This window comes from Apiospora phragmitis (genome assembly GCF_038363925.1).
Source record: "Apiospora phragmitis strain CBS 135458 chromosome Unknown utg000003l:1.0-2676785.0:1.0-2680665.0, whole genome shotgun sequence".
NCBI classification, from domain to species: domain Eukaryota; kingdom Fungi; phylum Ascomycota; class Sordariomycetes; order Amphisphaeriales; family Apiosporaceae; genus Apiospora; species Apiospora phragmitis.
The window spans coordinates 2,125,733-2,141,645 of record NW_027117401.1 but is presented as its reverse complement, the minus strand read 5'-3'; the positions used below and the strand labels follow the sequence as shown (position 1 = coordinate 2,141,645).

The following is a 15,913-nucleotide window of genomic DNA, read 5'->3' as shown; positions in this document are numbered from 1 at the left end:
GCCGGCTGGCGAACCTAAGTACGTACTCAAAGTAAGCACGTATGCTGCAACCCTCTCCAAATTCATATCTGGGCAGACCACTCAGTATTTCCAGGAGACCCGCGACAGAGTATAAAGGTGTAAGCGAAGACTGACTAGGTACATACTTAGAATGCTGTGCGACTGACAGTTCATTGGAACATCATCACATGTCGCTTAGCGCTTAAGTAAGACGGATGAGTCCTGAGAAGGTAATTGGATCTCATGTACACAGAGTATCACAAAAGCAACCAACGTAACTTTACCAACGTTCTCGAAGAAAGGAAGTTGCGAAGGCGAAGCGCGCCGACACGTGTTGGGTTGGTACCATGGATGGGTGCTCCAAACCGGTCGGGCCGCCTGAGGCTCGGATCAGTTGAGTTGGTAGCCGTTTATTGCAATCCTACGTCGCGCGGCTATAACAGGTGAATCCGGCCAGAGACCCTGCGGAGACGCGGATGGATGAGGGAAATGTTGCTTTCATTGACGCTCTCCAACTTGAGTGACTTTGTCATTGACGCATATGCCAAGTTACCGAGGCATGTGCATCGTTCCATAAGTAGCTACTCCTGTCACGGCACCATGCAATTTCCTGGTTCTGGCGTATCTTGGCTCATATCTGACAGGTCTCTGCGTCTCTCTCTGGTTGGGTTGCAACATGATTACTGATCATTGCATCATATGCACAGGACACGACGAAATTAGACGGCATTGACTCGCAACCGGAGATCGATCTAGATTCTTGAGTGTTTGCTTGACGACCTCGAGCACGTCAAGTCACCCCAACTAAAACCTGGGTCAGGATGAATAGTCGACCGACAATCTGACTGGCTCAACCACACGCACGACCAACATGGTGGCTCAGTCTGTAGAGGGAGCATAGGAAGCGGGCCGCACAAGCATAACTCTTCTATCCCTTGCATTCGAATCATTCGATCTCTGGGAGCCGCGAGATCTCAATGCACGCAATCCAAGCCACGTCACTGCTAGGCAGTGTCGCATTGCTCCTCCACCTCCGACCTTCCATGTGAGGGCGTCTCGAATGGTATGGTCGTGACTGGAAAACCGTCACGTAAGGCCTTGAACCGTGCACATACAGATATTCGTAGCAGGCATACCGCACATACTAGACGCAGGTGAATGAAGCTACCCGGGATTAAGAATGGAGTTTCCTTACCCTAGCATATCGGGGCTGAACTGTTGAGTGAATTAGTCGCATTCACATCCCAGCTCCTCCCAGCTCCTCAATCTCGATTAATCGTCTTCGATAATTGGCGCTTTTCATCTGCCAAACAAGTCGCTGAGACTGACTTTGCGGCCAATAGCCTGCATTGCCGGCCCATAATCCGCTGCCACCTGGCCTGGCGCGGTGCTGGCGGCCCCTTGAGCACTGATAGTGCTTTCCATTTCGCGTATGCGATCCCACATGTCTTGAATGATGCGTGTATTTGTGCTGCGCGTGCTCTCCTCGTCGGCGTGGATCCAGAGTCCGACGACTCGCGGCATCCCCTCGTCCGTCTCGCCGTTGAGTTTGAAGATCAACAGCTCCTCGCTCGCCTCGATGGCCTCGACTTCGCTAAGATCCAGGATCATGTTGTTGAGGCCGCGCCGGTTGAGAATGAAGATGCAGCCCTTGGCCTGGACAGCCTGCTGGAACCCCTGCGCCGAGGACCGAGGAGTGGCGTCGACGTTCTGGGGCGCACACGAACATGGTGCCCTCGATGCCGCTCTTGTCCCAGGACTGCAGTTCGGCGCTGAAGGTGTAGACGACCGCGTTGGCGGCCTGCGACTTGATTTGCGTGATGGAGGGTAGGTAGCGCTGCAGCACGCTCAGGTTCAGGTCGGTGTTGGTCCGTTGCGCCAGGATGGCGGTCGAAGGTGGCGGGTGGGATGCCATGTAGGAGGCCGTGTCTGACTTGGTAATCCGAGGTGATCTGGTTGTTTAGGGCTGCTTGCGCGGCCAGGTGCTGCGAGCGAGTCCGTTGGTGCCCATGGCCTGGTCTCTGCGACCTGCGACTGCTGATTTGCGTTGGGCGTGGTCGAATGGTGCGAGTGGGAGTGCGAAAGGGAGGGCTGCTGCGATTGCTGTTGGCCGCGGTTCTTACGTGGCGTGGAGCGAGACATGATCGAATATGGGCTGATTGGCAGGTAGGGATAAGGTATTGCTATTCGCTATTCTATGCAACCGAAAAGTGTGTGTAAGGCTAGGTTGCTTTGGAGGTTGATTGCAGCACTTGAGATTGGATGAGTTGGGATGCTGGTAAGGTTGATGACCCGAGTTCAGCAATCAAGCTTCAGGCAGTTGGAGTAGCTCAGCTGGCAGACTGGAGCTTCTCTGCTGGGGCTCCTGATTTAGGTTACAGAGCAAGTGCCCGCGAAAGCCCGCAATTCTTGCCTTCCCACTCCCATTGCTGTCCAATTGAACAGGCCACTGATAAGCCTTCTCCGTCTTATCGTACCTAGGGTACCTGCCTGCGACCAGCATGGATGCATTGATTGAATGCAGCATGCCTTTGCCTTTTTGCTCACCAACCACCAACGCCATGGCATTTCCCGCGAGTTCGTCCGAATTCAATCAATTGCCCGGCATGTAACATGGCCCTTGGCCCTGTAGATTAGCATGTGAGATGAGATTGTTGGCGCCTTGACAGATGACGAGATCAACTTGGTCCATCCTGCAAGGTCCCTTATTATCAACATATAGATTGCCTAGTAGCTCACTCCCTCAGATCTTAATCTGCATTCAATCAATACCACATCGTCCTCCCCGAGTCTCCTGCTTGATTGTCAAGGAGTGGTGAAGAGCCAGGCACAAGTCGATGGCCTTACCTGACCACTTGCACTTGACTCAGTACTTACCAAGATTAGTCGATCTGGCTACAAGCAAGCGCAGCCGTCATACCAGCCGTGTTGTTGTGCGGTGTGCCCCGCCTACGTCACTCGCTCATTGGACTTCATTTCCCTTTTGAACCCACGCGCCCTCATGATCGCAATTTGATTCAAGATGCTGGTCGTAGTCCCATATCGCGTCACCAGCAGATAACAACACCGAGCCTGCATTTCTTTCCTCCTACATTCGTTGCTGTTGTATAGTTTCCTGTCTATTTGTATACCCCTCTTCTGTGACGCGCAACACCACTAGATCATTCCATTTTTCTGCGCGACATCGCTTGCGTGACCGCCTCCCCTCAGGACTCGCCGACATGACCGCCTCCGACGGCGCATCGACGAGCCAGCAGTCCGAACCCGTCGATGTCGAACAGGACCTTGCCAACGGTTCGACTCACTACTCCCTATCCCGAGCCATCCTTGCGCGCAAGGACGAGTACGTACGACGCCATCGCATACGTGTCAAGGTTGGATCCTGGAATGTCGCAGCATGCCCTGGCACCGACAAAGACCTCGCAGGCTGGTTCGTGGACGGGAAGGGCTTGGACAAGAGCATGACCAAACTCGACCTGAACGATCAGGGAGGTAAAAACGCCGAGGAACAGGATGTGTCGGAAACGCCGGGCAGCAGCACCGATTCTTCACAGCCGGGCGAGGACGACTCGGTCCGGTTGGTGGGTGGCGCCGAGATTGGCCTCTATGTCCTCGGTCTCCAAGAGATCATAGCACTCAACTCCATCTCTCAATATGCCGACACGTCAGCTACGAGCAAATGGCAGGCTGCTCTGGAGGCTGCCATGCCGCCATACTACAAGCTAGTCACATCGCAACAACTTTCGGGCTTACTTCTACTTATATATGCGTCGCCCGAGGTCGCAGATACGATTACGAATGTTTCTACCGTTTCTGTCGGTACAGGGCTGCTGGGGTATATGGGGAAATAAGGGCGGCGTTTCGTCACGCATAATGCTGGGCGAGACCACCCGCATGGTCTTCACCAACTGCCATCTGGCTTCTGGCCACGATCAAGCGAACCTGGACCGGCGTTGCTGGGACTACGGCCGCATTATGGCCCAGACGCAGTTCGCTCCTTTGAGCCATGGGGGTTCTCGAGGATGAGGGTGAAAAGCTTGGCGATGAAGACTTCGGTTTTGGTTTGGCGACCTCAACTACCGCTTAGATGGGCTACCCGGAGAGGACATACGGCGCCTCTTGATGCTACACACACGGGGAGAGTACGACCTGAGCAAGCAGAGCAACAAATCGAAACTCGATGGAGAGGATGGCGTTATCGTAATGCAGACCGAAGACGATCGTCGAAATAGTACCGACACTCCATCAATGATGCGGGAGACTAGTTTTGATAAGCTTGACGACGATGATGGGACTACCGATCTTCCTGACCCCGATGACTTCTTACCCGACCCGCATGATGACCCGGCCTCAGTTCAGGCAACTATCGACTCTTTATTACCTCATGATCAACTTCGTCGCACCATAGAAAGCCGCAAAGCGTTTCATGAAGGATGGAGAGAAGGCTCCATAACATTTCTTCCTAGTTACAAGTATGATGTGGGCACGGTAGGGCTCTTCGATTCATCGGAGAAGCGACGAGCCCCCAGTTGGTGTGACAGGATACTGTACAGAACCCGAAAGGATATTGAGCAACACCACCAGAAGTTTTTGGACGAGGTGGAAGCAAAGAAGAAGGACGAGGACATGAAGCAGCGCGGAATCGATTCGGCGGCAGACGACGAATCGGTACTCTTAGACTATGATCCAAATAAGGACACCGCATCTGGATCCAGCAGCAGCAATATTTACGATTATGACGAATACGACGAAGGCGACGATGCCCCCGAGAGTGGCGATACGGAGACTGTTGTTACCAAGGACGGTTACAAGGATGGAATTAAGCTCGATGTATACACTACGCATCAACGAGTAACGAGCAGTGACCACAAACCCATCGTGGCTCTGTTTACGCTCGACTACGATGCTGTGGTTCCCGAGTTGAAGGCTAAAGTTCACGCCGAGGTTGCTAAGGAGCTCGATCGGGCTGAGAACGAAGGAAGGCCTGGCGTTACGATCGTCGTTGAGAAGGGAGCTGCCGATGAACAGGATGTGACGGATGGAAGTGGAGGAATACATTTTGGCGATGTGAACTTCATGGATTACAAAGAGCGATCTCTCACTGTAGCCAACACCGGTCGCGTATCTGCGTCTTTCTGCTTCGTCGCGAAGCCGGATATTTCGGATGAGGCCGCGGGGAAAGACAATGCGCTGCTCCGCCGGACTGGCTACACATCGACATACAGCCCCCTTCGATGGTCAAGACGGTAAACGGGGAAAAGACGGTCACTCTCGAGCCCGGGGAGACCGTTCAGGCCATCATCGACGTTTCTGTCACCGAATTATCTCATCTCCATCAACTGAACGGAGGCATCGCATCCCCCTGAGGATGTGCTAGTCCTCCGTGTGGAGAACGGCAAAGATCATTTTATCCCGATTCGTGCCAACTGGATGCCCTCGGCTTTTGGTCGTAGCATCGACGAGCTTATTCGCATTCCACCTAGATCTGGTGGAATCCGTGGCTACGTCAAAAAGCTACAAGAGAGCACCAGGTCTGATACTACTCCCGAGAGTGGCAGTCGCATCCCTCAAAGCGTCGATGTGCATACTTCATCTCCGCACGAGCTGTATAAGTTGACAGAAGCGATTGAAACACTCACGGAACGCTGCGTTGCGGATGAGAACATGTTGCAGGAAGAAAGCGCCAAGATCCCACGCGATACAGCGGGATGGCCATTCACAGCACAAGTTCCTGCGCCTACATCAGCAGGGGAGTATGATGAGCAAGTCGCCGAGGACCAGCGCTCCCTAGCCGCCCTAATCCAAGCACTGGACACAGATCACCCGACTCAAATCCTGGATGCTTTACCCCCTGGCCTGCCGGCGCTGAAGCGCCTCGAACTCACGGCCCATGTATTCGTCCCCTTTTACGTTCCCTGTCAGACGGCATCATCGACGGCCCACTGTTCGCGCAAATCGAAGCGGTCCTCCCGTTTCTCTCGTCCACCACGACGACCAAGCCCGGCAAGGAGGTCGAGGACGACAAGACGGCCATCCTCGACATCCTGGCGACGGCGCCGTACAACAACATCTCGTTCGTCTTCATCACGGCCATGATCGCGCGCGTCGCGTCCGAGGTCGTGCCGCTGACGCGCGAGAGAGACGGCCGCGCTCGACGCGGCGGACAACGGCGGGCGGATGATGAAGCGGGCCAGCAGCGTGCGCGGCCTTGGCGGCGTGCTGCGGCGGAGCAACACCGGCAGCACTACTGGGGGGCGGACGCCCAGTGGCAGTATTGAGGGCGTCGACGAGCGCAACCTCCAGCGCCGCCTCGCGTGGGAGAAGAAGGTGGGCGAGCTGTTGGCGACGGCCATCTGCCGGCACGATGGCGGAGAAGGGGCCGCGGCGGCCTTGTCGGAGAAGCAGCGCAAGGCTAGCGAGGAGAGGATGCGGGGGCTCGTGCAGATTTTTATGAGGAGGAGAGATGGGGCCTAAATGGAAGGGCTGGTTTGCTTGCTTGCGCTGGGGTTGTTGGGGATGTAATCCGCAAGTGTGCACCATACCACCATACTAGAGGAGCGGGCTTTGATGATGCATAAGATTCCCTCAGTTTAAATCGAGACTGTTTTTTGGAGCAATAGACAGACACTTGGCTACTGAAGAGTATGCATGTAGGTGGCATTCACACAATACATGGTTTTTCAATTATAGAGTAGACGGTTTGGGGCTTGAATTGGTGTCGAAGGGGCACGTACACACGATACATGATGATTCCAGAGTTTGCTGGTGCAGAAGTCGGTTGCCTAACCTGACACCTGGCTCCCAAACCAACAACGCATGCTCTTTTGGTATGTTCTTACACTTCAAGTCTGCCGATTCCCAGCCACAGGGCCCGCGCATCGCGATGCATGACACAGGAAGCTGTATTTCTGGCGTGAAGTCTTCCCGGACAGTAAGTAAGCATGTGCGCCGGTTCATCCTGGCCGCTCTTGGTACGGGGTTAGGCGAGATTATGCAGAAGCTCCCGATCCTCCGCCAACAATCTTGTGTTGGCATCATTGCGGAAATAGAATCTCTCCGGAATGATTGGGCGATGGTCGGGAATTGAGGTGATGCAATTTTGACCGGCCCAGGTTTTCGGTCAACCTGGCGTGCCTACCCTAACGCAATTGCGGCACAGCGAAAACCTCCACACGCCAGGATGGAGGACGGACAACTGACGGAGATAAGGGTGCGGCTGAGTCCGGGCATACGTATCGCGAACAAGCAAACGAGCTCTCTGGATGCTTTCGAGTTGGTATACTGGGCACAGAAGCGATGACATAGCCGGAGTCGAAGAGACGGTGTTCATGAATGCCGGATAGATGGCAGAGCCCACCACACTCGCAGCAATCAAAGAAAGCGCACGTCAACTGCGCGTCATATATAAGAAGCACGATGCCGTCCACTTGTTTACAATTCTCTATATTTGGCATTCCTATCTCGCCACTATACCATTGAGTTACCCAGTCACAGACCAGTATCATCGTTATCACCTTCAACTATCAATTACAATTACTTACATATCGTCACTCATCCCGAAAGGCGCATACCATACGACACCATCAATATAACATGCCCCAAATCGCAGGCGAAAAAATCGGTCCCATCGGCTACGGCATGATGGGCTTGGCCATGAAGCCCGACCAAGCCTTCGAGGCGCTCGACGCGGCCCTTGAGCGCGGGTGCAACTTCTGGAACGGCGGCGAGTTCTACGGACCACCCGACGGCAACTCGCTGGTGCTCCTGGAGCAGTACCTGGCCGCGCGCCCCGGGGACCGCGGACCGCATCGTGCTGTCGGTCAAGGGCTGCTTCTCGCACGCCACCATGGCGGCCGACGGTAGCCCCGAGGGGGTTCGCCGCAGCATCGACGGGGTGCCTGGCCCAGCTCAAGGGCCGCAAGTCCAAGATCGACATCTTCCAGTGCGCTCGGCGCGACCCCAACGTCCCGCTCGAGGTCACCCTTGGTGTTATCGAGAACGAGTACGTCAAGACCGGCAAGGTCGGCGGCATCGGCCTGAGCGAGGTGCGCGCCGAGACGATCCATGAGGCGGTCAAGGTGGCCACCATCGCAGCGGTCGAGGTGGAGCTGTCACTGTAAGTCGACTGATGTTTTAAGTTCTGCACATACCTAATAGCAAGGTGCTCCCATATCGTCATGCACTCCCTCCCCTTATTTCAACACGGACAGGCAACCCTCGAAACATCAGCAGCTTGTGTAACTAACGCAACATAACAGCTGGTCGACCGACATTCTCACCAACGGCGTGGCGGCCGCGTGCGCGCAGTACGGTATCCCCATCGTGGCGTACTCGCCCGTCGGGCGCGGCCTGCTGACGGGCCAGTACCAGTCGTGGGCGGACGTGGAGAAGGCAGCGGCGACGAACCCGCTGGTGCGCATGTCGCCGCGGTTCGCCCAGGAAAACTTCGAGACCAACCTGGAGCTGGTACGGCGCGTCCAGGCCATCGCCGATGCCAAGGGCTGCACCCCGGCGCAATTGGCCATTAATTGGACGCGCGCCCTGCCCCGGTTCTCGTCATCACTGAAGCAGACGATGCCCGCCGGGGCCGTCGTCGTGCCCATCCCCGGCGCGTCGGCGCCCGAACGCGTCATAGAAAACGCCGCGCTGGTGGAGTTGGCGGGGACGAGATGAAGCAGATTGACGAGGTCCTCGAGAAGTTCGTGCCTGCTGGGGACAGGTATCCGAGCTCGGTCCCTACCAACACCTAGGTTGCTGTAGCAGTGCAAGATGAATCGAGCGGGTGTGGCGCCAGAGATGGAGGGACGGTGCGGGAGATGGCGTAGGTGGAAGTATATAGCGTACGTAGGCAGACGCGCAATGGTAGAACTCTCCTTCCGAACGCATGCGTCGTCGAGCCAGGGCAAGCCTGGTCGAATAGAAAACGCCGCGGGCGCCCATGATTTTCTAGGTGGCTGGTTCTATTTGACGACTCGGACTGTGTGGTATCTGATCTTGCCAACATTGCAAGAAAAAGCACGGGTTTCTTATCGCAATAGTGCTGACCTTGGCGAAGGCAGGATTTTGACCTGCGGCTCTGCCAAGACACTGGAACTGCCGATAAGGGGAGTCGATCGTTACCCGCGCTCCATCGTGACCCTCTGCAGCCATGTTCTTGCCTGTTGCCCATCGCCGACGCAGATGCATTTGGTTCCTGGGCCGCTCCTCAAGGTTCATGGGTCAGGACACCCTACTTCTGAGGGCAGGAACGGGAGCTGTGGCGGTAGTACCATGACGGTCTGGCTGGGGACTTGGAAGCTTTCTCTAAAGTGCGACGACCGCGGTCTGGGTCGCGTGGCACTACCTGTATAGCTGCAGCTTCGTGCATCGTCTACTGCAGTCATTAGTTTTGCCCCAACCTGGCTCGCTCCGGTGATGCATACATAAACGTGGTAATTATGCGGTCGATTGTGGAAGTCTGTTTAGCCAGTGGGGTCGGGCGTGTGTCCACCCCCGCACTGCTTGGGGGCTTGGCAAGAACAGGTGTGTTGTTGATCATCTGAAGGAGGAATGGCATTTTCCATCTCCTCGGGGAGTATCTGTATGCTCGGCGCATATGTAGATGCTATGGCAATCATAGAATTGGACATGCACGGGCAGGTTCGACATGTAGAAGAAGCTACTTGATTCTAATTTAGGGAATCATAGAAATCCATGTTCCAAGAGAGTAAGGTACGGAGTGTATTGAGGCTCAGTACTCCGTAGTTGGAGGGGCCAAAAGGCCAAAAGGGTCGAAGACCACCCAAGCAAAGGTCACGAGTTTCTCGTGTTTACAAGGGTCCTTCGATATTATTGGATGGGGGGGGGAGGGTGGTTTGGCCATGTTAGGTGCTCTGACCAGGTACTTTACGTACTAGGTTCGGTCAGCGGCTTGCACCTTCCAGCTGGTCCCCAGAGGGCTGAGCTGAAGGAGAGAGTTCAAGAACATGAGATGAGGGATTGAAGATGGGACGATTGATTAGATGCATACCAAAATACGATAACGTAGAATGATTACTACTGACCTCATACTTCACCAAGTGTTTACTACAGCCAACATTACCAAGATGCCAATCAATCTGAGCCACTCACCACTCTGAGTAAGGAATCCTGCAGGGCACAGGAACGAGCGACAATCGGCCCTGCTCAGACGTTGTCATTCCATCCCTCGTAACCAAAATTAGGTTAGCAACTTACCCCAGAAATAAGTGCAGAAAAGTGCCCAGTTAGTTGCCCACTTTCTCTCGGCTCAATCCACATGGTACTCTCTGGGCAGCACAAACACAGCACGTCAAAAGGCATGGATGCCGAAGACGAAGAATGACGGTACCAACGGCCCCCGTCATAGCCATGAGCCCTGGGACCGATTTTTCCCGCTGGGGCTTTGGCTTTTACGATGCTTGGCGTAGGCTGCGAAATTGCGCAGCTGAAGGCCTAGTTCAAGCGCCAATGACAACAATGGCCTGCACTATACACCGCATAGCGGCACTTTACCCGGATGAAGCAGGTCAGCCTGCATCAGGCCAGCAACCCAGCAGTCATCGTTGTTGCTACAGAATGCGCTGCCTTGGGTCGGCCGATGCCGTGCCAGCGCGCAAAGCTGCATGCAATACATTAGTATTTGAGTCCTACGAGCCCCCCTCCCTCCCAACCATCCACCCTGGCTGGCTCTTCGGCGATCTGACCCTCGACTGACTTACATATGACGGGGAGATCTTTCCTTTTGCTCCCTTCAGCTGCTGTCGCACACCCTCTCTCTCTTCTCGCTTCTCTCTCTCTGTCTATACCCTCTACTTCCTCGCCTTCAATTGTAAGACGAGACGAACATTTTTCGGTATATCTCTGCCTTGCTTGATTTGATAGTATATCCGACCGGTATATCACGGATAATATCACAGTACATTCCTCTCGACCCGACAGCCAGGACATCTTCCAATTTGTCGGTCGCGCGCCCACTTTTGCTGTCAGGGAAATCACCCCGCGAAACTCTGGAAACATCCCGCCAAAAATGGAACTCTCCACCACTGTGGCAGGCCTTGAGCCTCTATACACTACCAGCGAGAAGATTCTCATTGCCACATCGAGCTTCAGTCTCACCGTCTCCGTCGTCACCGAGCTTCTTCTCTTCTACATATTACACAAGGGCACTGTGAAGGTGTGTATTTGACCTAAACTTTCTTTTCTTCTTCAAATAGTCCATTGCGCACATTGTGGGTAGCTTTCCCATGCTAACGAAGTCTATGTGGCGCGTAGACTAAATTACGGTTGCGCTCACTGCTGCTGACCGTCCTGTCGGCCAACTGCCTCCTCTCCTTCTCGGCATTCGTCTTTGTCGCCCTCGTCAATCACCTGCCCGTCGCCGACAGGACGCCAAACCTTGCGGGCGTCCGGTGGAACCTGGTCCTGGAGCTGCCCGCGAGCCTGCGCCTAGCCCTCGGCGCCGAGCGGACCCGGTGGTCCTTCTCGCTCGTCGCGTCGCAGTGGCTGTGCTTGCTGGTTTTCCTGCTCTCGGCCGTCCTGTTCACGTCGGCCTGGTTCGATCTCAAGACGGATAGGGTCGACGACGACGAAGCTGCTGCTGGCAACGACAACGAGAAGGTGGTGATGCACCGCCGCACGTGCTGGCTGGGCAATGGCAAGAAGAGCTTTGGAGAGAAAGGCGCAATCTACCTATAATTTTCCTTACCTATTTATGATTGAATGAGATACCCACTGTCAGACTACGAATACTGGCCAATAAAGTTTAAACTTTATCCTTACGCTCTCGTTCTTCAATGCCTTCATTTAGTGATCACTGACCATCCAGACTTCTAGGAGAGTCTGTACCCTTCTCTTCAATCAGGTCTCTTTCGCATAGCCGGAAATTTTTTGTCTGATGATCGCCGAAGCCAGGCCTTAGCAATGCCGGACACCTACACAATCGTTTCTCACTTGACTGTCCCAATTCCGTTGACCGCTGCCCCTCCACACCATACGTGTCTTGCCAGTTGGTTGAGACAATGTCGCACCCAGCCAGGTGGGCACATGTGAACCAACGTCACGAGAACACAACTGTTTTCACTCTGAGAACATGAAGGGGCTTTTGAGCTTGGAATTCCCCGCCCTTTCCTTGCAAACGGCTACAAACCGAATGGCCCATTAAGGATGGCGAAGCCGCCAATTCGGAGGAGTAAGAAGAAGAAACAACACCTCCCTGCCTGCTGTATCTGTCCACCTCCGTGTCGGTAAACCTTATCGACTGATCGTCCTGCTACGCAAACCAACCCGCAGGACTTCCCCCCTGCCAACCTTACAAGACATAGTGGTAGCTTCTTCTCCTTTTCTACCGGCCCCCGTTCGATAAAGCGTTCATTGGACTCCCAAGTATTCATTGCCAAGCAGCTTTGCCGCCTGACTCTCTAGGATACCCTCCGTCAAGTGATCGTATTCACACCTCGGCTGAGGCACACTTTCGATTATGGAGAGAACCTCAGGGCGCCGGGATTGATGCGATGCGGTGCTGGGGAGACTAGGGATGCCGGACTGGTCTTCACAAGCCAGGACCTCTATGCCGTCGTCGTATCAAAGCAAGGTGGGAAGGATCTCATGCCCACCCTTAACAATAAGGGTTCGCTTTCTGACCTTTCATATTCAACGCTTTGCGTGCCCCTCTGCAGTTATAATTTGTTGTTTGCTCTTTTTCTTTCTGTTTCTGTTCCTTTTTATGGATAATACAGTGGTGGGTTATTGTTACCTAATTGAGACTCTAATACTCCCAGTTCTGTTTTCAAAAATAGCAACATAAAAGGGGAAACACCAGGACGAGCATACGCGTAGGAACTAAGAAAATATTAAGAAGACGTTGCGAGTATTAAGTCATGTGCCAATGGTTTGCAAGCGTGGGAACATGTGTAAGTGCCCTAACCCTCAGTTCCCGTTGGGGACGTCACCATTAACTTACGCTGACAGTCTACAGGGTTTGGCTAATTATCTCTTACTCGTGCGCAGAAAGGGGCTTCTTCAGATTTGTGTACTCAGACGACAGGGATCTGTATTGTGTTTGCCAAGCTACATAGATCACAGTGTCTCCTCTATGCAACCATTCCAGATATGATTGGTACATCTGGATACCTAGAAATCCGGAGAACGATAAATAAAAGACTTCGCCTCCAGTTTACTCGTCGTCTCCTCTCACCCTCGTCTCCCGGTCCTCCTTCCCACAACAGTGTGCTGCTTTTTGCACTCGCACTGCCCCTCACGGGCACTATGATAATAATGCAATTATCGGGGCATAGTCAGGTATGTTAGTCTGGGTTGAGCCATTCGGTGAGGTAAGTATCGATAGTACTAAGCGCTCGCGCTGTGTGATCTTCGGTAACTGCGACGGATAGACAACGACAGCTATATTGGGACCGTACACGAACGCTTAGAGGTCGATTTGGGATCATGATCATCAATAATCTAATTGGCCCTGGGTTCTCTGCCATCTGTAGGATCTATCTTGCTGTGCTGTTTCGTGCTGTTGTTAGCTGGGTTTATGATACGCTTTGTTATATGGAGTTTAGGGGGGTTGTTTTCCAAGCTTCACTGTCGGTTTGATTATTTTGCATGAGTTGAAGTGTGCTTCGTGCGCCTCGAGCTCCTTTTTCTCGTTTCCACAAGAGCAGGTGAAGAAGGGCCTTTGCCGTAATCGAATGGTTTTGTTGCAACAATATTCCAAATGATTGCGGTGGTGATCCCTTCGGGGCTGGGCCGTCCGCAGGTGCAACGGAAAAGTCTTGTACTGTCATTCCTGTGGGACCAGCTGCTCTGATGCCTGAGCAAGTCTTTCTCGTATACGAAGCTCTTTGTGCATCCGTCCAGGTTGCATCCATATTTTCGTTTGTGATGATTCGAGGCATGATGTTCCTGGAAAATCTTTAGTCAAGTGTCGGCTATTGCTATTAAAGGTCGACAAGCAGTTGAACTGACCGTCTTTCTTGCTCGCAACGAAAGGCCACGGAGCAATCAGAAACAGGCAAACACGTGTACTGCCTTGGAATTGCGGCTGTTTGCGGACGAGTAGTATTTGGCTCGCACGGTGTTCTCGGACTGGTCACATGAGGTAAATGGGGAAGGCAATTCTGGTGGCATCACCTGAACAGATTCTGGGATGTGGTAGGCTGGTGCAAGCGGCGACGGTGAAGATGGAACTGTTGATGGCGTAAAAGTCACCTCAGGCGTTGGCCGTGTTTCGGGGTCGTCCCAAGACTGCGACAAGATTGATGAGAGATCGATCTCAGGGGTGGGCCAGCCTGGAATGGTACTGAAGTTGTCAGGGGCCACGGACGACTGGGTTCCAATTGCTGTGTCGCTCGATGCCTTGAGAACATCTGGGATTGAGAGTGCACCTTGAAATTGAGAGGAAACATCTGAATATGGAAAGTGCTCGCATGGCACGAAAGGGGTAGAGAGCATGCTGGCCGAACTCAATGGAGTAAGAGCGCCGGTAGAGCCAAGAAAGACACCGTCGTAACTGTCAAAGGAATGATATTGCGAAAGCTGATTCTGGCTGCAAAGGCCGTACTTGAATGGGGGTTGTGCGTATGTTGACCACAGATTAACAAGTGAATATGCACATGAAGTGGATGAGGTAGAGCCATCATTATCAGTGGAACCAAAGCAAGGGGACAGGATGGCTTGACCCCAACTTGTTGTGTCCCATGACCATGGTAATGGACTCCCAGCGTCAAATCCAACTTCATTGCTGAGATGGCGGCTACCATGATGACAGGTCCCCTCAGGGAGATCTCTTCTTAGGCGATGATCATAATGGTGCTCAGATATTGTAAATGCCCCAGATTAGAGGCGGGTGAAAGTATCAAAATGGGAACCTATAGGGTGAAACCTGCCCTGCTTATCGATCAGGTTCAAAAAATAATCACTTGGCAGCAAAACGTTATTAACTGTATTATAGGCATCGCGAGGATGGAGAATTGAGTTCAGGATGCTTACCCTCTTCCACTTCCACAAATCGAAACCAATCCACGATGTTCATGTATAGAGGAAAGAAAAGTAAGGAAATCCAGGCCGGGCGACTTTGGGGATTATTTAACTTATCTCCACGACTAACGCTTGCTGGGCGATTATGCTGTACAGGAACAAGGAGATACTTAGGTGGGTAATGGACACCGAAGGAGTTGGCATTTGGGCCACCTATCAGAGATGCGGAATGCCAGTGCCAGGTCATACAACTTGGGGGCAGATTACCTGGGCCGCCAATGCCATGTAGCCACTTGATGTTGAGCTGACGCCAAGATTTCCCTGCAGAAACAGGCCACTACTCTCGGTCTTGAATGTTGCCCCAGCACCCGATTGGGCCACCAGTAATAAAAAGCCGCGAACGCCCAAAGTCGAGAGCATTTCACTTTTCTTGTTTTTGTGCATCGTGGATATGTTGTGGGCCGCCTATCAGTGAACGCACAGAAATACAGTAGCCTAAGTATGAGAATGAGGGCCGCCTAAGGGGAAGCGCCGATAAGAATGCTACCAGAATACCTCTGAAAGGTTAAGTCGCTCTGCGGTTTCCGAACGAGGGTATAATGAATGATCCGGCATCTATATACTTAAGCTGCACCAGAAGATCATTCCGCGTGTCTCTGTTATTGAAGTGCATAGCCAGTCAATTATATCTAGTCATATAATTGCGTTACGCCTTTGGACCTTCTTTAAACGGTTACTCAGTATGGTGATCGCAACCCCCATGAAAGTTGACGAATTTCTGCTAACATTAAAGCACCAATAAAACAGATTACTGTACATGCAAAGCCAGGAGCAGAAGAGCTCCGCCAGTCAGCCAAAGGGGAAGAAGCCCAAGGCCGAGTCATATTCTATGCAGCGCTACTTGTCTGGCTCGCCCAAAGACGACCCGTGGAAT

At 53.2% G+C, this 15,913-nt stretch overlaps 5 protein-coding genes across 5 annotated transcripts; 3 read left to right on the top strand and 2 right to left on the bottom strand.

Moving 5' to 3' along the window:
• Positions 1–1,299: 1,299 nt before the first annotated feature.
• PG994_003002 (uncharacterized protein) lies at positions 1,300–1,915 on the bottom strand (the record flags this gene model as incomplete). The annotated part of the gene is made up of 2 exons (XM_066854411.1): positions 1,300–1,677; positions 1,724–1,915. 2 exons carry the CDS (start codon positions 1,913–1,915, stop codon positions 1,300–1,302), a joined length of 570 nt encoding a protein of 189 aa, XP_066720266.1.
• Positions 1,916–3,221: 1,306 nt separating this feature from the next.
• PG994_003001 (uncharacterized protein) lies at positions 3,222–6,278 on the top strand (the record flags this gene model as incomplete). The annotated part of the gene is made up of 4 exons (XM_066854410.1): positions 3,222–3,819; positions 4,088–5,246; positions 5,454–5,753; positions 5,819–6,278. 4 exons carry the CDS (start codon positions 3,222–3,224, stop codon positions 6,276–6,278), a joined length of 2,517 nt encoding a protein of 838 aa, XP_066720265.1.
• A 1,315-nt stretch (positions 6,279–7,593) lies between these two features.
• Positions 7,594–8,673, top strand: PG994_003000 (uncharacterized protein; the record flags this gene model as incomplete). The annotated part of the gene is given in 3 exon segments (XM_066854409.1): positions 7,594–7,859; positions 7,871–8,116; positions 8,259–8,673. The coding sequence occupies 3 exon segments, from the start codon at positions 7,594–7,596 to the stop codon at positions 8,671–8,673; spliced, it is 927 nt and encodes a 308-aa protein (XP_066720264.1).
• A 2,353-nt stretch (positions 8,674–11,026) lies between these two features.
• Positions 11,027–11,694, top strand: PG994_002999 (uncharacterized protein; the record flags this gene model as incomplete). Its single annotated transcript, XM_066854408.1, has 2 exons — positions 11,027–11,173; positions 11,272–11,694. The coding sequence occupies 2 exons, from the start codon at positions 11,027–11,029 to the stop codon at positions 11,692–11,694; spliced, it is 570 nt and encodes a 189-aa protein (XP_066720263.1).
• A 2,310-nt stretch (positions 11,695–14,004) lies between these two features.
• Positions 14,005–14,454, bottom strand: PG994_002998 (uncharacterized protein; the record flags this gene model as incomplete). Its single annotated transcript, XM_066854407.1, has 1 exon — positions 14,005–14,454. The coding sequence occupies one exon, from the start codon at positions 14,452–14,454 to the stop codon at positions 14,005–14,007; it is 450 nt and encodes a 149-aa protein (XP_066720262.1).
• Positions 14,455–15,913: the final 1,459 nt, after the last annotated feature.